Source organism: Chelmon rostratus, chromosome 15, assembly GCF_017976325.1.
Source record: "Chelmon rostratus isolate fCheRos1 chromosome 15, fCheRos1.pri, whole genome shotgun sequence".
NCBI lineage: Eukaryota > Metazoa > Chordata > Actinopteri > Chaetodontiformes > Chaetodontidae > Chelmon > Chelmon rostratus.
In genome coordinates, this window is record NC_055672.1 from 6273313 (window position 1) to 6296484 (window position 23172).

The 23172-nt window shown below is 45.3% G+C and overlaps 1 protein-coding gene across 2 annotated transcripts in view; it reads right to left on the reverse strand.

Moving 5' to 3' along the window:
- Positions 1–458: 458 nt before the first annotated feature.
- tnika (TRAF2 and NCK interacting kinase a) overlaps positions 459–23172 on the reverse strand; it is a 62197-nt gene continuing 39483 nt past the window's right edge. Inside the window, exons 13-33 of one of the 2 annotated variants that reach the window (XM_041953588.1) lie at positions 22685–22801; positions 19799–20011; positions 18885–19484; positions 15790–15954; positions 15034–15288; positions 14323–14429; positions 13828–13943; positions 13069–13166; positions 11974–12042; positions 10826–10932; positions 10541–10643; positions 10209–10358; positions 9860–9956; positions 9538–9708; positions 9288–9431; positions 8099–8233; positions 7633–7733; positions 7346–7495; positions 4191–4350; positions 3404–3543; positions 459–2978 (exon numbers count right to left, since the gene is read on the reverse strand). In XM_041953588.1, coding sequence (XP_041809522.1) covers positions 2895–2978; positions 3404–3543; positions 4191–4350; positions 7346–7495; positions 7633–7733; positions 8099–8233; positions 9288–9431; positions 9538–9708; positions 9860–9956; positions 10209–10358; positions 10541–10643; positions 10826–10932; positions 11974–12042; positions 13069–13166; positions 13828–13943; positions 14323–14429; positions 15034–15288; positions 15790–15954; positions 18885–19484; positions 19799–20011; positions 22685–22801 — 3282 coding nt within the window. In that variant the 3' untranslated portion in view covers positions 459–2894. The remainder of the gene's footprint in view (positions 2979–3403; positions 3544–4190; positions 4351–7345; positions 7496–7632; positions 7734–8098; positions 8234–9287; positions 9432–9537; positions 9709–9859; positions 9957–10208; positions 10359–10540; positions 10644–10825; positions 10933–11973; positions 12043–13068; positions 13167–13827; positions 13944–14322; positions 14430–15033; positions 15289–15789; positions 15955–18884; positions 19485–19798; positions 20012–22684; positions 22802–23172) is intronic. The other variant, XM_041953587.1, reaches the window with a different exon arrangement.

A 23172-nucleotide genomic window follows, 5' to 3' on the forward strand; every position in this document is an offset into this window, starting at 1 on the left:
CACACACGCCTCCGACACATAGGACTTAACACATGCAGGAGACTAATTGATGCTTAATATACAATCTCACACATTACGACTGGAGGGATAAAAATTATGATCCTGGCGAGCAAATGGTGAGACAGTGTGGAATCTGTTGTGGAAAACATGGATCATGTGTGATGTTTCAGGCTGGAAGATTATGGAAAATGATTAACTGAATATTCCAATTAGTGCAAATACTAAATTAATGCAAAGTAGCACATGTTGCTGCTCAGATTTAAAATAGTGTCTTCTTTGATAGCAGTAATGACACTCTCTCTCACACACACATGCACACACACACACATGTTAATGATATACTTGGGTGGACAAAGTCTGAGGGTCAATGCTGATACCGATGTGCAGACTTGCACAAGATCTCTCACAAACACATCCACACACACACACAAAAAAACCCCCACACATCTACTGAAGGATAATGCTCTAGTTTCATTTATTTCTCTCTCACGGCTTCTCTTTTACAAAACAAATAAATCCCAAAACAGGACATTAGTAATGCTCTTTCAAAACAAAAGAAAACAGGAAATAAACAGAATAAAGAATACAGTGGTTTCGTCTTTGAAAGGAGAGTCCTCAGTGTGATGACCGTCAGCGCTTCGCTATGGGAAGAGTGAAATCCACGATGGACGAACGCAGCCATAATGCCGCACTCACACCTGCTCGTTAATCGCACACACAGATGCATGCGTGCACACACACACACACACAAACACACACACACACAGGGAAGACAGTGGCCTCTTCAGCTCGACTCTTTATTGCTAAAATGTTAGCCTGCTCCCCCTAGCAGAGATCAGTGAATCTAACTTGCAGCTGCGTGTGGATGCGTATTAGAACTGAAAATAACCACGCAGACAAAACTTCAGATGATCAGGACATCGTCAGGGAATGAGTCTGTCTTTTTCCACCACCACAAAAAAAAAAAAAAGACGAATCTGCATTGCAGTGCCCTCCGATGTGGATAAGCATGCATGAAGTCGCCCCACCCTCAATAGTGTTATAAACTCAATACAGTATGATTTCATGATTGAGCTGTACGAAATATTCAGAAAGAGAAATGCATCACTTCATATTCAGCGACTCCTTTCAAAGAATAAATCAAGCCTTAAATCTGCTAACACGCATCTCGATTAGAAGAGACAAATAACATGAGCAGTGTGTTAAAGTTAGATAACAACACAAGAGAAAATGGCGTGGAGTAACCGAAACAGGCGATTAAACGATTAATTATAACGTGAGCGATAAACTTCTGGCCTCCGTTTTTGCTTTTGCTTACGTCGTGCCAGGCACCGCACAGACAGGTGGGAGCCAAAAAATCAGGAGAACCAATCAGGGAGGAGCGTGATTCGAAACGGACACCGCGGGCTTCGACGGCGAGCGCCTTCACGGGCACACAGTGTTCGGGATTGCAGCTCGTGTCCTGCTGATGCAAGGATTAACTGTTTGTGTTCATGTTCCCGACGGCAACATGGATGCATCTGTGAATGTGCATTAAAGGAAACATACTCCAAAAAAAACAAACAACCAAAAAAAAACGCCAATATTGCCTATTTTTAAATGCTTGGTGTTCAAATACACCAACTCATGAACTCCATACTAAGAAGATAATGTGATAAATCTGCATGTAAACACACTCAGTGTTGCTTTGATGGCATTAAGGTAAAAGTTCACGCACAGAGAGCGAATTACTCGACTCGTTTTCTGGACATTGATTTCGATGTCCCACTTTGATTCCAACTTATTTTGAAAGGGACTCTTTTCGAGCACGCACACACACGCACACACACACACACACACCCGCTAACACACACGCTCCTGATTTGAGAGACACAGATGTGCTGTACATTTCACCAAGCTTCAAAGACTGACCGACTCAGCCACAGAAAAAGAAAAGAAGTAGAATGAACAGAATGACGCTCTCATTGTTCATTTAATATTACAGTATATCTGATGCAGCACCTTTCAGAGTTTAAAGACGGGAAAACAGGGAGATGAGTGCGATGATGATGATGGAGGGAGGCAAAGGGGGTTGGGGAAAGGAGAGAAGAACGGACCAGTGATTTCATTTTAAAGGGACGCAGACATCATCGTTGCATACTTTAACAACCCGCCTCTCAGCGAGGCGCGATAGAACATTAAATCACAATTCAGTTCACTCAAGGCCTGAAAAGATGGCGGGGGGAGGAAGCGGAGGTGGCGGCAGGGAGTGACGGAGGAGAGGGAAAATCAATCAGGCTGTCCCGCTCTCACCGCCGACATCCAGAATTGATTTGTCGTCCCTCAGCTGCCCTCCCTGCGCTTGTCATAGGTAAATTCTTATGAAGTCTTATTCGTCTGTTTCTCCGACCTCTCAGTTCTGCTGGGAATGGGCGCACACGGGGCAGAAAGGAAGTGAGGACAATGGAAGACGTGGGTGTCAAAGGGTCGGAAAGGTGACGGCCAGATTTGGAGGGAGGGTTGAGAAGATGGAGGCAGGCGTAAAGTGGATTTCTACCGCTGTTGCACACTTGAATGCACTGGTCCGTTTGGGGAGAAGAGACAAAAAGGGGAAAGAGTTGCAGACGGAGACAGAGAAAGTAGGAATATTTGGAAAGTCAGTGGCACCAGTTTGCCAGTCAGCTGAGTAACGATGGCTTCTGCATGACCCGGCATGATCTAGGGTAGCATGTCTCTTTATTTAGGTCTTTGTTGTTTTTCTCTACGATAACTGTTTTTTTTCTACACCGTTTTAGTCTCTCGTGCGTTAAAAGAGTTCACTTCTCGGGTTCATTTGTGAGATCTGCTGTGGGCCCAGGTGGGTCGCCGGGCCGGCCGATGGGAGATCGAGACAGAGTAGACGGCGAGGGGAGCCATCACCAGTTCATCATGGAGTTTCTGTTGAGAGTCATGAAGAAGACTTGGCTGCTACCTCCCGAACGCACCGATGCGAAGAATACCTGCAGAGAGAATATTACAAACATCAACATGTGCAGCTCTCATCTCTAAATATGATAATTTCTCTAAAGCTACAAGTCACAAACAATGCTTTTTTCCCTAAAATGTGTTTTTATAAGTAAAATATGTTATAGTTAAGGTGTGTGTTCTGTCAGGTGTCAGCTTTTACAAACTGTTTCAGCATAAACTCTTCATGCATTTAAAGCCTTTATTTTGTTTAAATGCATGTTTCTCCGCACACATCTGTTCACATTTGAAAAGGTATGACTTTTGGTTCTGTAAGATCTATGCAAATTGTACCAAACTTCATGCTCACAATCAGTGTTTTAGTGTTTTTGTGTACATGCATGTGCAGCGCTGCAATCACCACCACTTGGAGACAAATCACGATCAGAGCATGTCAAGTATTCTCTAAATGTTTTTTCACCTTGTCGTTCCGCTCGCAAAGGAATTTGAGTCTCTGGGCTCTCTTGTGCATAAAGACTCCATCCAGGTGACCTGTTTCCACAGAGCGGATCTCTATGGCTTTCTCACCCCAGCCCATAATCTGATTAGAATGGATATAGGCTGGAAAAGAGAAAAGGCAAGAGAAGCATAAGTGAATAGAAAAAGACATGAATAAATATACATCACTACCACAGAAACCGACACAATGCTGCAGCAGCTCTATAAAAAGTGGTTGTTTTAAAAATGTTATACCACTGGCTGCCACATGGGGGCACTAAAATACAAGACATTAAGATCCACATTTCTTTGTTGGACTCTTGGACGCCTCTTCTCGCGTTCTCTCCCTGGTTCTTACACTCTACCTTTTTCTTTTCCATTCCTTGTGATCATTAATATCCACTTCCCATGTTTTTTTAAACTTTTACCCTCGCTCCCCTCCCCCTCTTCTTTCTTGTTCCTGCTAAGCAGCTCTGGAAGCCTTCCTGTGAAGGCTGATATTATAAACTGATTTTTGAACGCAATTAAACCTTAAATGAACCCCCATGAGCTCACTTCTCAGAGAATTCAAAAGACCTTTGATCTGCATTGCAACACACTCACGCACAGGCGCTGAAATGGGTACCAGCGTATATCAGCGCAGTTATTTAAACCTCTTAACTTCCAGTTTGGTGATTGAAGCGGTGGTGTTTTAATGACTCCAGTGTTGATAAAGAAAATCCATTTATATCATCTAAACTAGCAGAAACACGCATGTGGGGGGGACGCACCAACAGAGGTAGGCATCTCTCCCCACTGTAGCACCACGTCCTTGGTGATTCGACCGTAGGTGTTGACGTAGACGCCCTCGTCTTCGTAACACAGCAGCATCTCCATTCCATCAGTTTTAGGGAGCACCACGATGGCATGGGGCGTCACCTGGCTCTGGATCTGTTACGGATACAAACACGCAAACATTTCAGAGGCTTTCATTAAATCTGTCAAAATTAATCGGAGCACACTGGATTAAAATATTAGAGAGGTTTCATCATGGGCATTTAATGCAACACAATTTGGCCGGCTCTTTGGCATTTTTTTTGGACCGGCCTGCGTTCTGTAATCCTCTAAAGAGAAAGTTTGTGGACTCTGACAAGGCTGCCAAATATCAGGAGCATCAGTGCATCAAAAGGTTCAGACCCTGGCTTGTTGTCTGAGAAACCTTGTTCGGTTTTGTAAGTGAGCTGTCAAACTATAGCGCCTTTCTCTGACCTTAATTAACAGAAGCAACATCAGAGGAGCTGGGAACAGCAACACACACGGACAGAGCACGGATCTGTGCACGACACCCAAAGTGTAGCCCAGAGACCAACCCCGTTATTTGTGCCTGCAGGCTCTCCTGAGGTGTCGCTCAGGAGCGCACTTCAGGAGCACAACAAGGGCTCATATCAGTAAGACGAGTGAGTGATGAGGTGATGAAAAAAGTCATCTTAGCCCATGAGAAACTCGGCGAAATGTCAGACGCTAATTGCCACATTTCTGCTCTTTCTGACCGCGCAATCACACACTTGATCAGCTGTAAAAACAGCAGCACTGTCGCCTAGCAAAACCACTCTGAGGACATCGTGCTGTGGCGCTGTTGGTTGGAATACTGACAGGTGTGTCATAAACATCTGACAGCAAAGCATTGAAACAATAATACTAATTATTCCAATAAATATGTGGCTTTAATTCTGCAGCTCTGTGCTGCGCATGTCTCTGCAGCACCTTGCAACGTCTCCTTTGGGTAAGATGAATTTATTCACGCAAACCAACTTCTAGCTAAGGTGTCCATTAATCTCTACTCTAATGAGATGTGCTGCACATAGACACATGTAGTACTTCTGTGCATCCACTATGGGGTTCTACTACAGAGCTATTGGTCTAGTCTAAAGGGTGGATGGCAGGATGTCACCTTCATCTGTTTGGCACACTGGAAGAGAAGTTGGCAGGGAAGGAGAGAGAGAGGAAGCACGCGTTAAAGGCAAAACAATCATTAAAAGACAATCACCTCAAGAGGTCAATAATATCCTTCAGTGATAAGTCTCGTGGTGCACGACGTGGAAAGCATGGCCTCATTTGCTCTGTGGTCTAACTGAACACCGGTTACACTCGCGCGTCCTCACGTCTGCATCCAGTGGTTTATTTTGACTGAAATTTCGCCACTAAATCAAGAGTTTGGCTGAACTGTGTTTGAACTTGATTTGAGCAAAAGCATGTGATTAGTGAAGCCACCACGGAACAAACTGATCTGCATGCAAGTACCTGAACTGATTTGCATTCAAGCACGCAAACAGACAACTAGTGACGGGTCCAGGAGAGACTGAGAGCCTTGAATTTATAACCAGTGGAGGAAACTTACAAAGCACATTCACAAAAGTACTGTTAAGAAAAGGTTTGAGCTACTTCAGAGGCAAATACTTCTTATTCCACTACATTTAATTAATAACTGGAGCGATTAGTTACTATGCATATTCAGATTAATGATACAAAATATAGCTAATATTATATTATATATTATTAGTCATTAATGTGCATTATTCTGAAATGGTCCAGGTCAGAAAGTACTATACCTTAGTTTATTAGAACTATAACTGAAATATAGAAAAGTCATTAGAAGTACACTTTGACTTTTTGTGCTTCATTTAAAGTATGTTTGACAAATACTTTTAAAAAGTGTACTTCTAAACAGATGTTATTAAGTTCTACTTAAATGTATTAAAAGTGAATATACTAATTCTGCATATGTAAGTGGTATTTCAAAGTACTTATAAAAAGTGTACTTAATTGTAAGTGTATTATAAATTTTACTTAAGTGCACTTTTAAAAAGTGTACTAACTAACAAATACTTTTAATAGTAATAAAGCGTACTTTGTCCTATGAACAGTATACTTATTTACTTACTCAAAAGTCCTTGTAATACACTATTAGCATGTGTCATTAAAGTGAACTTCACTTGAGTTTCACATTTCAGGTACAATACAGTTGTACTGCGAGTGTGTTTTGAATGCTCATAAATCCTGATTTTCATTGGTGGACTTCAGTTCACTTAAAGTTTGTAAAAAGACAATTTAGCAACTATTTACACATCAAGCATACTCGAGTATTACTCAAGTGGTACTGAAGGACTGCTTGAGTACGCTGAAGTATTCTTGAAGGCAACGAAAAAAACACAAAGTGTTCTCATGACATGCTTCAAAAAGCAGAATTTAAGTTGAATGTTCTCATTCTGCATAATGAGCTTTTAATCTTTCTATTTTGCTGCTAATACTTTTGTACTGCTACTAAAATTCTGAATATGTGACTTTTACTATGACAGAGTATTTCTACCGTGCGGTGTTGTGACATTGAGTGAAAGATCTGAGTAGCTCTTCCACCACTGTTTATAACTGACTGCATGCTGCTGCCATTAAAAAAAGAAGCTCTGTTTGCTGAAAGAATACTAGGACTTCTTGACAATAACACTCTTTGGACGACCTTTTGTTGCAACAGGATATTTGGTAGCAGCTACTATTTCTTAATGTTCTGTAATAAGAGCACTTTGGCAATTTTGAACTACATTCTGTGCACTTAACACACGTAGCCCAAACCCAATCCATCACATTTAGCTAACTAAAAACGTGTCTGATATAGGAGGTAAAGCACCCATCAATCTTTTACGTGCGTGACAGAAAATCAGTCAAAGAGGTAATTTGTCAAGAGAATGTCATTGTATTCCTAGAAGCCAGTCCCCAGGAGACCCTGTGACATTGGCTCAGGAGAGGATCAGCAGATAATACAGAAGGGAGTGAGCAAGAAGGACTGAAAAATGCTGCTATCGTTCTTCAGTCAAATTCATTAGAGGTGAGAGAGTCGTGTTCGCTGAAGATTTACACACTCAGATGCGTGCAAACGCAGCCCTGCACTCACATGTGAGGGGATGTAGATGTCGTAAGGGTTGCCCGAGTCCACGTCGATGACATGGAAGCCCACGCTGGAGCCATAGATGACCTTCAACCTCTGGCCTTCCTCCACCGTGAGGTCAACCAGCTGGGGACGGTGCTGCAGCTCCGTGAATGACTGAAAGGGAGACGGAAACGGACCGGGAGGAGAATCAGTGAGGCAGGAGGAGGGGAAAAGATGGAGGGCGATGATGAATCGCGCAGAAAGACGGGTGGCTGTATACGTGAAGTACGAGCGAGTTTGTGCTTCCAAACCTTAAAGGCCATGAACTTGTGGTAGGGTTTGGGAGCCCAGGCGTAGATTTCCACCGAGTTCTTCAGAGCGATCACCAGGAACTTAATCCTCTCGTATTTTACTGGAAACACGACGAAGACGTGTGTTGAGCATTCATCCAAACAAGAAGAGAAAAACTTTTCAACTCTAACAACCTTAGCCAGCGTTCATAATGTCCATTATATTTCATTCATTTCAATCTGATACATCCAGCAGTGTTTCTCAAAATTAGGACCACGTTCATCAATAATCCTGTCGCCTCCTGAGGCCTTGAACCTGGCCCCACTCCCCTTACTGCTAATGCATGTAAAGCATGCATGTCTGAGCCCGTTTGTTTCTATTTAGAGAACGTTTCAGATTACTGTGGTCCAAATGCATTTATTTATTCATGATATATATATTTATGTGCATACAAACACACACACAAAGACACACACATATCCTTACCAACTTTATAATGCACACAGCCCTCCAGCTCCCCAACTGTAATCCAGCCCTGCTTCTTCTCTACTTCCGGGTCGTTGTGTAATATTCTGTTCCTCAGCCAGGACAGATAGTAGACACGCAACTTATTCTTCTTACCTGAGAGGGGAGTGACAATGGGAGGAGGAGAAATGAGGATTCAATTTACAGAAATGAAGCAATAAAACCCCCAAACACACTTTGTTTGATTTGTACCTTGAGAGGAGGAGGAGGAGGAGGGAAGGAGCCCAAGTCTCCTCTGTTTATATGCCTATTTTGTTTCCATCTATTCTTGTGTTCTGCTTTGTAGATTTCAAGCAGAGAATAAAGCACAGACTATAAAAAGTTGGGTTTCCATCCAAGTTTATCGCAAATTTCAACCGAATTTCGTGAAAATCAGGGGGAAAAAATGTGAACGAATGCTTGGATCCATCCTCTAGAGCTGTGTGATTATTAGGAGTCGGTTCATTGACGTAAGCAGAGGGCGGTACTCCAGTCGGGAAAATATTTGACCGTCACAGAAGAAGAAGAAGAAGAAGAAGAAGAAGGCGCAACAAGACAACAGTTAGATCACAAACGGTGAAAAAACGATGGAAATAGGACATTTCTGTTTTACATCAGATCTGTGTGGAACGGTGAGGAGATGTTTTAATATTCTTCTTATTCTTCTCTTTTTTCTTCTCCTACTTCTAAGCTTTTTATTTTTCTTCTTCTCCTTTTACTTCTTCTTCTCCTTCCTCTTCTTCTTCCCTTTTTTCTTTTTCTTCTTCTTCTCCTTTTACGTCTTCTTCTCCTTCTCCTCTGTCTTTTCTTTTTCCTCCTTCTTCTACTAGTTCCATACTTCTTCTCTATTTTATCCTTCTTCTCCATCTTCTTCTTCTTCTCCATCTTCTTCTTCAGCAGCAGCTGATCAGTCATGGTATTTCCAACTCTTTTTCAAAAAAGGCAAAAACCACCACAAACGAGCGTAAAGTTTTTTCAGATTTTGCCGTTTCCATGAAAGTTTTCCAATGCAACACTTCAAAATGTGCGTAAGAACACATTGATGGATACACAATGTGGTAAATGAATATTACAATAGGTATGACATGAGCTATAATCTGGGTGCAGGATGTGTGTGTTATATGCACGTGTGTATGTGCTTAGAGGGTGAGTCTGGCTGTGCAAGACCCACCAGATATGGTGACTAGCACATTGAGCCCCTCCAGCACATCCATCTGCAGGAAGCGCCGCCTGGTGATCAGATTATAGACTTTTCCTTGTCCACTTCGGTCGAGCAGCATCAGACCATTCTCCGTCCCCACCAGCAGGTTCACACCTAAACATACACACAAGAGTCCGAGTTATAGAAACAGAGATGGAGGTCTTCAGGAGAGTTCAAATGTTTTGGTTTTATAAAGAAAATGAAGGACGTTGCCTCTTACCCCACAGCGCAGCACACAAGATCTCAGAGTTGAAGCGTTTCTTGTATTTGCGGATCTCCGGTGTGTCACTGTGGGGTCTGATGTTGGTGGGGTTGACGTTGACCACGGAGATCTTTCTGGCTTCGTTTAGCCTGGCCTGCTCCTGCCTCAGCAGCTCGTTAGCAAACATGGCTGGGCGAGCATAGAAGAAAAAAAAAGACGAAGATTTGACACATTCTGACAGCTGTGCACATCTCACTGATGATCATGGTTCAGTGACAGTAAAAAACGTAAGGTTAAACATTTAAGACATGTGACTAATGCTTTCCTATGCTTTCCTCACCTGCTGCTGAGTTCTCATCGTTGTCACTGGGCGAGGTCTGGTAGACGCGTGGATCAACAAATGGGGTGAAGGACGCTTTGGACCCGCCCACACCAAACTGCAGCAGAGAAAACAGTGAGGAAGCAATTAGCAGCAGCCTGCAGACACACACTGCCCAGACTTTCCTCCCCTTTTGTTTCTGACAGTTCAGATTTACGCAATTATGAGATAAAAAGGACTTTTAATCTGAAAGTGCTCGACTTAATGTCAGATGCGAGACACAAATTACGAAGTCACTGAGTCATTTATTACTTATTATTCAATAATTAGTAGATTTGTGATGTAATATTAAGACTTAATGCATTCGGACCTCAGCCATGTCGCCCAGTTCCTGCAGGGCTGTGGTGGGTGTGGCTGAGGGAGAGTTGCTCTGCTGCACCAGGTCAGGGAGGTTTCCGTTGTTACTGTGATTCCCGAACCCGTTACTCTCAGTGTGACCACCTCTCCTCCTCTCCTCTGCCTGAGAGACGGAAAAGCGAGAGAAACGAGTAGATATAATGTCGTGAAGCAAATGAAGATAGTGGTGGCAGATAAATGAGCCCAGTTTGATAGCGGAATATAAACAAATACAATATTTTCTAAAGTTTTTTCATCCTTTCTTTCTTAATGCATGTGGCTTCTGTGTGTGCGGGCATTCATCACCTCTCTCATCACTAGAGTGCCATCCTTGGAGCTATTATAGGCGTCTCCCAGAGAGTCCTCTGTCAGCCCGCCATACGACTCACCGCTGCTCTGCACCGCTGGCCTGCAGCGCACACACAAAAACACAAACACACACATATGATTATTTACAAAGCAGTTCTGCCGACAAGCTACTGGCATGGCGCATATTCCACGGACACGCATATCTCAACGGAAACGAACACTGACGAGTCCAGCTTGACAAAACCCAGCGAGGGAAGAACGAAAGCAGGGGGGACGACTCACATGATGCGAGGGATGTCGCTAACAGCAACAGTCCCATCGTGTCCCACCGTCTCCCCGTCCTCATCGCTGCTCTCTGAGTCTTCACTGGAGGACGAGTAGTCTGTCACCTTTAGATGGAGAGACAAATAAACAGAACTGGTCAGAAACAGCAGTGTTTATGTCTCCTACACCCATTCTGTCTCTTATTTTCTTTTGCTCATGTCGAATGTTTTTACACTGGAATTATTCACATTACCCCGATCTGGCTGCAATTTCACCTCTGAGGGCAACAAGCATTGTTTCAGGGCTTCTGGTGTAGCCAACAGATATCCCAAACAACAGATATCAGGCTATCAAAGACTTCCTCTTTGATGTGCCGATCATTCTTTACAGGCCAATTAGCAACTTCAGACTCTTTCCAAAGACATTTTGTCTAATTTCTATAAGCAGCTGTCTGCATATAAATGCAGATAAATAAATAAGAAAGCTAATTAAAGCTATATCTTCAACGATGGCTGATGCATTTCAGGACATGCATTCTGTCTCTTTTGTTCTCCACATGGACTGTTTACCTGCATGCAACGCCTGCTCAAAGGTCAAAAACTCCAATGACAAGCGGACTACAAATGGACACCAGTCCACTTCCGAGACAAAAATCTTGTCCCTCGTCTGCAGATTCTGCATTCATATGCAGATATGTGCTTCCAGAGATTAAAGGTACCATGTGGAGTTTTTCACCACTAGTGGTGCTGGAGAGCAAACTTTTCACAAACTTGTTTTGTCTGCATTGTGCACACGAGCAGATGAGCACAGAGGAAACTCGACACACGTCCCTGATTCTGGTTTCATGCCACTCCAGTGATCAGCAGATGGTGGCAGTAATGCTCAAAGTATGTCGCAATGTGCCAATGAAGGCAAGGAAGCAGAAGAGTGCAAGATAGCAAACATGAATAGAAAAAATGTATTACTGAAAATACACAAAAAAATATGACAAGACAAGAAAACTACTGTATTTTAGACTTATCAGAGACGACCATCATTTTGCAAAAAGAAATAGATATTTTAATTAATAAAGTTCTTTTCAGATTTTCAGAAATAACATTTTAGCTTTATTATGTTTTTACTCTGCAACTGTCTCATCATCTTCACAATTATAAAAGTTGTTGTACCTTGACTGGAGGTCTGCTGCCCTCCTCTACCCTCAGTTCTCTGAGCTCCTTTGCCAATGCACTTAGGTCCTATAGAGAGGAACAGAAGAGGAGAGGAGGAAGAGGAAAAGTCAATTAGTTCATCAGTTCTGTATCATCAGTATCAGAGCCTGAGGAGACCAAATCACACACAAGGATGAGGGCAGCAGAGAGGGGCAAAGAGAGGGACAAACCGTAGCATCAGGACAGGAGGACAACTGATTTGTTGTCACACAAACATCTGGGTCTCCAGAGACAATAGTGCTTATCTGCAACCACTTTTTCTGCTTAGCCACACTAAAACTTTTACTTTGAGACATTAAAAAGTGATCACAGATCAGCCCTTTTATCCGCTCACAAGCAGCATATCGACTTTGTAAAGAAGGGTCGTAAGAATAGAGAAGCAGATAATCAGGCTTGAAGTACGAGAGGAGGGCAGCATCAATCTGCACCTCCTCTACCATTCACCCCCATGCCAACTGGCCCGTGGTTCCTCCCCTCCCCATTCCACCCAGCTGATGGATCAGACCAAATCATGCAGACGGGGGGAAAGACCGTCATACACGGTGGGCTTACCAGCTCCTCCTGACCGGTAACCGTGACAATAAAGAAACAGGAGAAGAGATTCAGAGACTGTTCAGGTGCTTGGCAGTTCACGCTACGCACACCCACGCGCAACACATGCATGCACACACACACACACACACCCGCACAAGCACGCGTCCACATACACTCTCTCAGGTATGTGTGTAGAAGCACACATGCACTGCCATCGCCATCACGCCCTCATGTTGAAATAAAACGGCATCTTCTCGTGAAATTCCACCATGCCAGGGGAAACAGGGGGGCTCTGAAGATCGAGGCAAAGGAAAACCGGGATAAAAGAAAGGGGACTCAAGTGTCACTAACCTCATCTATGGCTTTCTTATAGCTCTGAAGGATGGGAGGACAAAGAGAAGGAGGCAGAGAGAGAGATAAAGAACCAGATGAATAGCAGAAAAAAGGAGAAGAGGCCTGTAGAAGATTCCCACAGGGGAGATTTCTGTGATAGGAAGTGAACATGTGTGTGCGACTCACTGCAGGTCTGCTGGGTCTGGCTGATTCACGGCCCTCCTCCTGTTTGGGCTTTGCCTCCTGATTGGCTCCAGGAGGGGATCCTTCCTGCTTGGTTTGACCTGACCATAACAAGGAAGCAATTACACGTTTGACCTACATACATGAATAAGCTTCATTAAAATAGCCCAAAAAACGGACAGGTGTCTCTTCATAACTGTACACTCATTGAATATTCTTATTTTTCTTGCCCTGTCTTGACACTATCTGTCTCATGTTTTACATTTCTGCCATATTTGCTGTCAAACCCGTTGCAAAATGGTAATAACATTCAATATGCATGAAGGCGAACCAGCCCTCCCATCCTTCAGCCTACCTCTCTGCCATGTGTTTGTCAAGGGGAGATCCATGCATATCTTAGATATCCCTCTGGCCTCTTGTTTGACACATCCCTGCACGCCTCCCTCTATCACCCTCTCTTATTTCCTCTCTTCTATCTCTCCTGAGGCTGAGAGTAACAGGGCACATCAGACAGGTTGATCAGAGCAGAACTGAAACTGACAATGTCCCGCTGATAGCCTCTGAAACTCGGTGAAGCCCTGTGAGCGTACGTGGACGTTGGTGCGTTTCTGTGTCCGCACTTGCGCGCACGCAAGAGCGAGTAGATGCACCGGTGTTTAATTGTTTTCATGCAAGCTTGTCTGCGTGTTTGCCAGCGTACACGTGTGCATGTCAGTTTTCATTTCGGGGTGCGTGCATGTGCACGTGAGTGCGTTTTCGTACCTCTCCTCTCGGCTGAGCCTCCCTGAGACGAAGGGGAGGAGGAGGATGACGAGTTGGAGGAAGTTCTTTGCAGCATGGCGTCCAGAGAGAGGTCTGAGCGCCGCAGGTCTGGGTTACTGAAGCAGGGGGAAAACAATTCCACTCATTTCTAAGTTCTTTAAAATTCTACAACATACGTGTATAAAACAGATGCGTGCATTGTGGAAGCATCATGCTTTTCACACGTAAGATGGATAATGGAACTATAATGGACAGCGGCATGATTTAATGGCATTAAATCATGTTTTAAGATTATGCAATAAAAACACAGGAAATCCATTTAAAATCCCTAAAGAACAACAAAAGATAATAACTAAAAGTAAAAAAATAAAAGTATCAAACCAGTCTGCTTAAGTGCATTAAAAAGTGGCTTAAAGGATGATCTAGACCACAAAAGTTATATCAGATGTTTAGTTTAGACTTCAGAGGTGGACATTGTGCTAGTATGAGTTTTACCTGGCCCGTATGAGCTGAGAGCCTGTGCGAGGGCCCAGGCCCACTCCTCCATTAGGGGAGTTCTTCCTGACCAAGGCAGGGGAGATGGAAGTGGTCCTCTGGGGGACCTGGACACACAGGAAGAAGGTCACCGTTGCTGGCACGGCTTGGTTTTTAGTCCGCAAACAAGGAGCTCAGAGATGGTAGGCAGCATGTTTTTGTCAATCATATCATTAATAAAGTCGTGTGGCGGTACAGTAAAGCATCTGGCGCACTGAACCATTGGCAGCGACGCTCTAAGTACTCTGCTCGTGAGTCATGTTGATCGGATGGTAGTGTTACACCTGTCCTGGTTTACAATGCCAACAAAGTGGAATTAGATAAAGTCAGGGTACTGCACATCATGTTTGCATTTCCTTGTATCAAAGTCAGCATCACAATCCCAAGTTTTCAACAAAAGCTGATTAAACTTTGTGAAACTGTGCATTTGCTGCACCCCGGAGAGGTGACACAGCGTTTAATGTCAAACCAGTACTGAAATACAGCTGGCATGATGCAAAGAACATGTTTTCATACCTAACTTAAATTACCAAGAAATGCAAATGCACTACTGCACTACACTAAAGGTGTAGTGAAACTAATAATCAATACAAAACTCACTACAACACACAAACAGTGTTGCTCAGCTCTGACATAATGCCACCACTTCCTTTCTGATTGCAACTCTCTCACCTTGGGTGGGATGTCCTCGTCTCTTAGCCAGGCGGTCCTGTCCCGATCCCTGTCTCTGTCCCGTTCCTCCCTGCCTGTGATGCGCACCGGGGGTCCCGGGGTGTCAGAAGTGGGGTCTGAGTTCTGGCGAGGCATCTCGGGCCTGGGGGACCCTACGCTGACGCCCTCACCCAGAGCTGAGCCCGTCTGGTCCTGCAGAGACTGAGAGCCGGACATGGAGCTGGTGTGGGTCTTCACTGGAACCAGGTGAGCCATCTGGAGGAGGGAGAGAGAAGGAGAGAGAGAATGACAGAGGGAGGGATGAGGGGGGTGAGTCGGGTAGGAGGATGATGGTGTATAGGTTAGAGGACAGAACAAAGGAGGGAAGAGAAAGAAGGTAAGATGCAAAAAAAGGAGGAAAGAAATGAGGCACAAAGTGATGGAGTGAAAAAAGAAGGTTGGGAAAGGAAGCGAGTCAGAGCCAGCAGGATAGAGGAGGAAAGTAGGAGGCAGCAAAATGAATGAAAGGGTGAAAATGAAGAATTGTGGGGAAAGACAATGGCAGAACATGGACCGAGATGAAGAACAATAAGACAGAAAGGGGAAAGAGGGTAAGGAGGGAGACAGAGAAATGAAAGAGAGACAGACTTTTAAACGTCCACTTTTAACAGAGCTCAAGAAGCAAAGAGGTTTGTGGTTATTTGTTAGGATATACCAGTCACTAGGAAAAACACCAAACATTCACATGCCTTCTTTTGCACACACACACACACACACCTGTGGTTCGATGGAGCGGTGGATGGGTGGGGTGCGGGCGGGCTGCATGCCCCCGCTGCTGAAGGACTCGGAGCGGGGAGGGAGGGAGGGGTCGGAGATGCGGTTGGACACTTTGTGCTGCAGCGCCGGGGAGCTCTGTCTGTTCAGCTTAGAGCGCTCCTCCACCTGGGACAGGTCACACACCGCTGTCACTCACAGCTCAGCACGCAGCGCAACCAATTGCAGCGCTTCACCCACTGCGGGTGTCGCTCCCCAAACATGCACCCCAACAAGCCACCAGACAACCGTCACATCCCTCAGTCTTGTGGGAGAGCGTGGTGTGTTTTCTCAAATAACCGTTTGTTGTGTTTTCCCATATCTGCATATTGTATCATGACTCATTACAGGACCTGTTTTTCTTCTTCTCTCTCTTGAGAACTACAATCCAGACTTCCACAGAAAGATAGATAGATATACTTTATTCATCCCAAGCTGGGAAAGCCCCAAAGGAATATCTAAAATCTCATAAAGCAGGCTGCAAGTACCAACATGACACACACTGCAGATTTGCTTCCCTATTTCCTCCATCTACTTGTTGGTCTATGTGTGTCTCCATAAAGCTGAGGAGTACAAGTGTCTGATGGCTGTGGGTCAAGAATCACTCCTAATCTTCTTCAGCGGACACCACATTCAAACCAAAATCACTGATTTCCCTCCGTACGAAGGCAGAGCATGCACACATGTTTGATTGTTGGTCTACATAAGAGCCTGAGTGACTGTTTCTGCCGACTTGTGGGGGAGTGCGTCAGTGCCAAACAAGCACCAAATATCTGAGTGAGGAAGGCAGAAAGCTCCTCTTGCCAGAGTAATCAGATTATCAGATTATCTGCTGCGCAGCGAGGGAAGGCTCCGAGGAATGCTCCCAGCCGCCCAAATCACACTTCTCCACTCCAAACAATCTACTCAACGGTTGGTGGAGGGTTGAGTCATGGCTCAGCAGGGCATAGTGTCAATATCCCCCAGGTAAACATGCGTGTGCAATGAGAACTATCCCCTTCGGAGGCTTTCTGTAATTCCACATGAGCTCATAATCCAGTAGGATTATTCAAGATTATGATTTGGGTTGGAACAACTATGCAATACTGTGTCATTTCTCAAATCTTTGTTAGTTGCCCGCAAGGGAGCCGACTACGCTGGTGATGACATACACAGCAAATATTCTGTTAGTTAGGACGCAACTACTGATGAAGTGCAAAGGAAAGTGTCCAAGGTTAGCATGAACGTCCATTCACCTTTAAGAGAAAGAAAGATTTGCTGTTAGTGGAGTCCTGCGCAGAGGAAAAACCTTTTGGGTAATGCTGCTTGTGCATCAAGAGTTCCAGCCTATCACCCAAAAGCTCCTTCTACTCTAGCAGATATTAAAAAACTGAGCATTAGTTAGTTAGTCGAGGCCACTGGCGCAGCTACACTACGACAGGAAAGAAGCGAGGAAGGACGGAGGGCGCCCTCTGAGGACTCAGGTTCGTCTAGTAGGATCCCACCACCGCTTGGCCCGCACCCATCACCATGACGGGATCTGATCGACTGGTTGACTGACCTAAAAAGAAGTTGGGTGTTTCTCCGATGACACCAATATGTCTAGGAGGGGGCTTGCCTTGGTGCATTGTGGGGAACTCTGATTAGGGTGACAAGGTGGCTGGCGGGGTGGGGGCGTTGAGGCTGGGCTGTGCTTAACTAAGCTACCGATGGATCAGGGGGCTTGGGCACCTCTCCTTTGGATCTCAGTCCCAGAATATTTTGAGCATAAAACACGTGAAAACTGCAGCTGTATCAAATAAAAATTATAAAAAACGTCTATTTCTTAGAAATAAATGTATTGTATATGTATTTACAGGTCTTTAATGTACGCTGAGTGTGTGCATGAATGTACAGCATGTAAGCTCTTGTACTTCTTTCTTCCTGAGGACTGATTTGACTTTAAGGCTATGAGAAAATGGCTGTTTGAAGGTTAACGTTGGTTTTCGTAAAGATGTAGTATATGTTTCGATTTGTGGCCGAGAGAGCAAATTTCTTTGGGCTACAGGTTTCATTTGAAAGGTCAATTTGGCTGTAAATATCAAGTAGACATTTATAAGTAAATCTGGAGTTATGGCGGAAGTGTGTGTGCCATCACCTTCATGCTGTATGAGCCGGTAGTGAAGGCAACACAAGGTGCAACTTCTAGGATAAGGGTTGGAGTTCACTTAATTATGGTTAATATTAGGATTTGAGCAAGGGAATACATGATTTCAAATGTCGAAGTACAAAAATGTGTGTGTTCCTATACATGTGTGCTAGACAAGGGCCTAGCACTCCATTCCAACATATCTGATGCAGATCTGGGTCTGCGATCCAACTGGAGAGCCACCTGGGAAGCAGCGAGGGCTAGAGGCTGGTGAGATGAGGAGGGGAAAGGAGGTATGGTCAGGCAAGAAGAGGTGGGTGTGGATAATTGGAGATTCGTGGGCCATGTTGGACACGAGGTCATCAGGAGAGAACGGAGGGGACAGGGTGCTGATGGACCACGAGCCTGAGGACGGGGGGGAGAGAGAGGCTGAGTTTTTTGGAGAGGTGCGAGGGGAAAGGCTCAACCAAGGGGCTGGAGTGGTTGGAGAGGTGGGGAGGCAGTGGTGAGAGGAGTGACTCCTCATTTGTCTGACCTCAGCCAGGTTACATCTGAGTATGTCTGCCGGGGCTGAGGCACTGAGGTCACTCATAGAGGAGCAACCTCTTCTTGCACTCTGCCCCTCTTTCCATCCTCTTCTATCCGAATCAGAAGCAGGGGGAAAGAAGTGATTGTTATCAGGGACTTGAAGAAAATTGCCTCTGTTGGAGGCAGTTGAGTAGGAGTTTGTTTGTCTAGCTAGGGCGGAGTGGAGAGCATTGGCAGGGAAGGATCGAGACAGGGGGACAGCCGGGTCAAATGCCGTGACCTCCCAGTCCGAGGACACCCTAAGGCTCTCGTGGCTGATGGCCGGCCTCACCCCTGTCTGCCACCCTCCCTGATACTCCGGTTCTATATCTACATCTATTTTACAGCGAGGCGAGTGAGACCTGGCACGAGGACAGCCACTAACCAGTTTGACCGCGGGGTTGGAAACAGGGTTAGATCCAGACCGGGGTTTCTGGACCTGTCCTGGGGACTGAGGATAAGGTTGAAGGGCCTTTAGCTGTGGGTCGGCAGACATTAGCCCCTGGATGGCTGCCTGATTGGGGGCAGAGAGAGGCCTGTCTCTAGGCTTCTCTTTCTGATTACTGGGCCCCAGAGGATAAGGGTTGGGTACTAGATTAGACTGGCTGACTGGCCCTTGACTAAACTGCTCTTTATGGCTCTTGCTAGGTCCCTTACCGGGCCCTTGGCTAGCAGCTTGGTTGTGTTCTCGGATGGGCCCTGGGCTGCGTCCCCTCTGACTAAGTTTCTGAGCCCTAAACTCTCTAACCTGCTGACTTATTTCCTGCTTCAGCCCAGGATCTAGGGGTTCTCCTGGGTCTAGCGAAATACGGATATGAGGGAGGTGAGTGGAGAGGAGCTGGGCACCATGGGATGGGGTTCGCCTAGGGGCTTGAGCTCTGTGTTGGCCGTGAGAGCCAGCGGATGAAGCCGGCTGGTTGAACGATTGGTGATGTCGCAGTTGGGAGTGGGGCGGGTTACCCTGAACATGCTGCTGCTTCGGGACCTAGGAGTCAGAGTCAGAGGAGGGTAAGCAACACGACAAAGACACACAAGGCAGACGTCACAGTGAGACTATCGAGCGTTAATTCTCAAGCATCTTCAGATGCAAACAGCGAGGTCTCCACACTTTCTTCCTTCTACTTTCCTCTCGGGGCTGCTGCTTCTAGCAAGACCTGCTGAATAAGACACGAACAGCACGAGACGGCCACTGGGTGCGTACAAAATCACTGGGATCATCACCAATACGTGCACATTTTGGAACATAACGTATTCAGAATTGCATGCATGTCTTTGTGCGTCATGCATGTTGCGACGCACCTCTTTAGCCCAGGCAGGCTTGTCATTCGGATTGATGATGTCTTTGTAGTGGTAAAGCTGCTTCTTCTCTGCTTGCCTTCCCTCCTGCTGCTGCTGCTGCTGCTGCTGCTGCTGCTGCTGTTGCAGAGACACCAGGTAGGCCCTCTCCTGCTGGAGCTGCCTCTGTAGCCGCTCCGCCTGCCGCTGCTCCTCTATCTGCTTACGCTTGTACTCCTGAAGGGAGAAAGGGTGCACGGGAGGGAGGGTAGAGATGAGAGACTGGCCTGCTTCTAACGCTAGAGAGAATGTTTGCAAAATCATGCAAAACAGAACTGATGACCACAAGTATTGACTGCTGGAACACACACTTTTCACAGTAATGATCACAACATGATGGACAAAGGAGGCTAGGAAATTGCTGGACATAGGGCTTATTAAACAGGGGAGAGGAAGGGGGTGCTGAGAGGGAAGGAGGATGGAAGCAGGAAGGACGGCAGTAGGGAGGAAAGGGGAAGACATCATTTTTCAGGCAACAGCACATCCTTTGGTTTTGGGCTGTGGCCTCTGGAGTTTGCATGGGTTGGATCTCAAAAGGTTTCCGTGCCGACTCTGCATGTTCCCCTTTACTATGTTTCACCAGGACAAGACATATTGTGAATTCCTCAGACTAATAACGCATCCTGGAAAACAAACCCGTTTTTCTTGGTCGTTCTCTCTTCTGTGGCCAAACATGACTGCGGCTGACAACACAGTTTTTGTCCTGCACCCTCTGGGGAATCCTTTGAGATCCAGCCAACACAATGGTACTGTACATGCAATCAGTGGTCTAAATAAATTCAACACAAGCATTAGAGATGAGCAGCTTCACGTTTCCCTCAAATCTGTAGCCAACAGGTTGAGTGACTCAGACTGTGGACTCCCTCACAGTCAGTTCCTCTTGTATGACTGCCACACGGGGGCATGCAGTGGGGATTGGGGGTCACACAGCACAGATGGGGAGCAGTAGTTGCACATGGGAGGGCTGTGGTTACCAGCAGTAATGCCTGTTCCTGTAGTAGCTGCTGCTGGAGAATCTCTAACTGCCTCTGTTCCTCTTCCAGCTGTCTACGGATATACTCCTGAGCAGCATGTCGGCACAAGGAGATAGAAATAGACCGAAAATCAGGAAATCTGAACGTGCAAACACAGACGGAGAGAGAGAAAGGACAGGGATAGAAAGAGAAATAGAGAAGATAATCTCCTGAGGTGGCTGTGAATGAGGAGAAAGATGAGAGTCAGATGAAGCGAAGAAGACCGTGTTCCCGAACAGCTGTAATGTGTTACAAAGGAAAAATGACAAAGAGGCAGAGGGGGGAAAAAAAAGAGGCTTGAATATATCTTTCCAAAACACTTGAAAGGCGTGGGAGGAGAGCAACAGAGCGATAAAGAGAGACCAAGACGGACACAAAACACACAGCAGAGCAGCAGGAGGTTCAACGAGAGGACAAGACAGCAGGAGAGATACAGAACGATCAAATTATATGAGGTTTTTTATGCATTCTTGAAAATATTCCGCTTTTTCTGCATGAGAGTTTGCATAAATAAATAAAGCCGGAGAAGCATTTGTTGAAATGAATAAAATCAACAGTCTCTTTTATGGCGCTCGCAATTATTTTTTGAATGGCGTCACATGGAGATCGTGAGGTAATTATCTCGTTATCTCGGGATGACACAGCTCATTTTCTCGTGATAACGGGTTCATTTATCTCGTAATCTGGGAACATACAAAGCAGGGTTCTGGAGATAACCAGATAATTTATCAGGAGAAAATAAAAGGTTGCTTCCTCTGATTACTCTGCATGTTCATCAGAGAGCGGGAGTGCCACGACAGCACGGACGGACGGCATCTTGACCGCTGTAGCAACTGATTGAAGATGAAAATGTCTATTATAGATCGGTGTTTGAACGGCGCAATAAAATGCTTTATTACTTCATTCAAACAGCCACCAGGTTGAGCAGTTTCTTTCTCACGTCCCCTTTTCTCTTGGTTGTAGCCTGCTGGATAGTAACACATCTGCTTTAGGTTGACCACTATTATGTAAGCCAATAATTAGCCATAATGTAAAGACCAAGATATAAAATCACATATTTACAACAAATGGGAAAACGAGCTTTGTTATTTCAAGAAAACTAAATATTTAACTTGTGATCTGCATGGTTGTCTCGATATCTGTAGAAAGAGCATAAAATTTCAATCCACTCGACCTATAGAGCACTTTCCTACTCATTGCTCCTATATCGTGGCAGACCAGCATTAGTTGGAGCCTTATAATATTGCTGAGGGTTTATCTTGAGTGTCAGTTGACACTTTTTCTCTCACTATACTCAGTTTTTCATTTGGATCCATTTTAGAATTTCTGTTTATTCACTTTAAGCCAACTGATGGAGAAAAATCTTTTTTGCGTTTTAATTTTGTGCAACATTTCAGCTAATAGCTAGACTGAAATATGGGCGACAAAACAAAATATGCACATAATCAGAGGGAAAGAAGGCAGTGGTGCTTAAGATCCAGATGAGAGGAAGAAAGTGACCCAATGACACCACATGAGGACGGGGCCACGAGCGCAGAAAAACAATGTATCATCAGATTAAAAATGTCCCAAGTTCTGTGTGCCTGAAACTGAAAAAAAAATAACATTAGGAAAACACGCCTCTGAGGTAATTTAAGGAGACAAGTAGAATCAGAGTGAGTCAGGAAGACGGGGGAAGATGAGCCATAAAAAGAAACAGAAAACAACAGAAAGTTTAAGGGCAAATGAGGGATTTTGGACTCAAGTTGTCATCGTGTTACAAATTTCTGTGGCACCACACTGTCCGTCTGCATGCAGTGATATTCTTGTAATATAAAACTACAATAAGTGTACGAACCTGTTCTCGCTCTGCGTGCCTCCTCTCCTCCTCTCGACGGAGCTGCTCCATTTCCTCGTAGCGCCTCCTCTGCTCCCTCTCGTGCTGCTTCCTCAGCTCGCGCTCGCGCTGCTGCTGCTGCAAAGGGAAGCACGAGACGATTCGGGATCACAGCGCAACGACGCGTCTCTTTGCGTCTCTGCGCAGACGGCAGAGATGCGTGTGGCACCTTCACGCAACACGCGCACAACGCGCCAACATATTCACTCTCGCACACAAGCGGGCACACGCCCGGCCCTCAGCAGAGGGGTCATGTTAGTCGAGTCAAGTCGTGGTGCTTAGCCGTGCGCTGGGAGGCAAGTCCTGGTGGGAACCCAGAGAGAGCGCACAGATTATGGGCTAAGGATTTCTTTCTGTAAGCCTGCTCTCTGGAACTAAGAGCAGGACACTGGGGAAAGGCTGTGTGTGTGTGTGTGTGTGTGTGTGTGTGTGTGTGTGTGTGTGTGTAG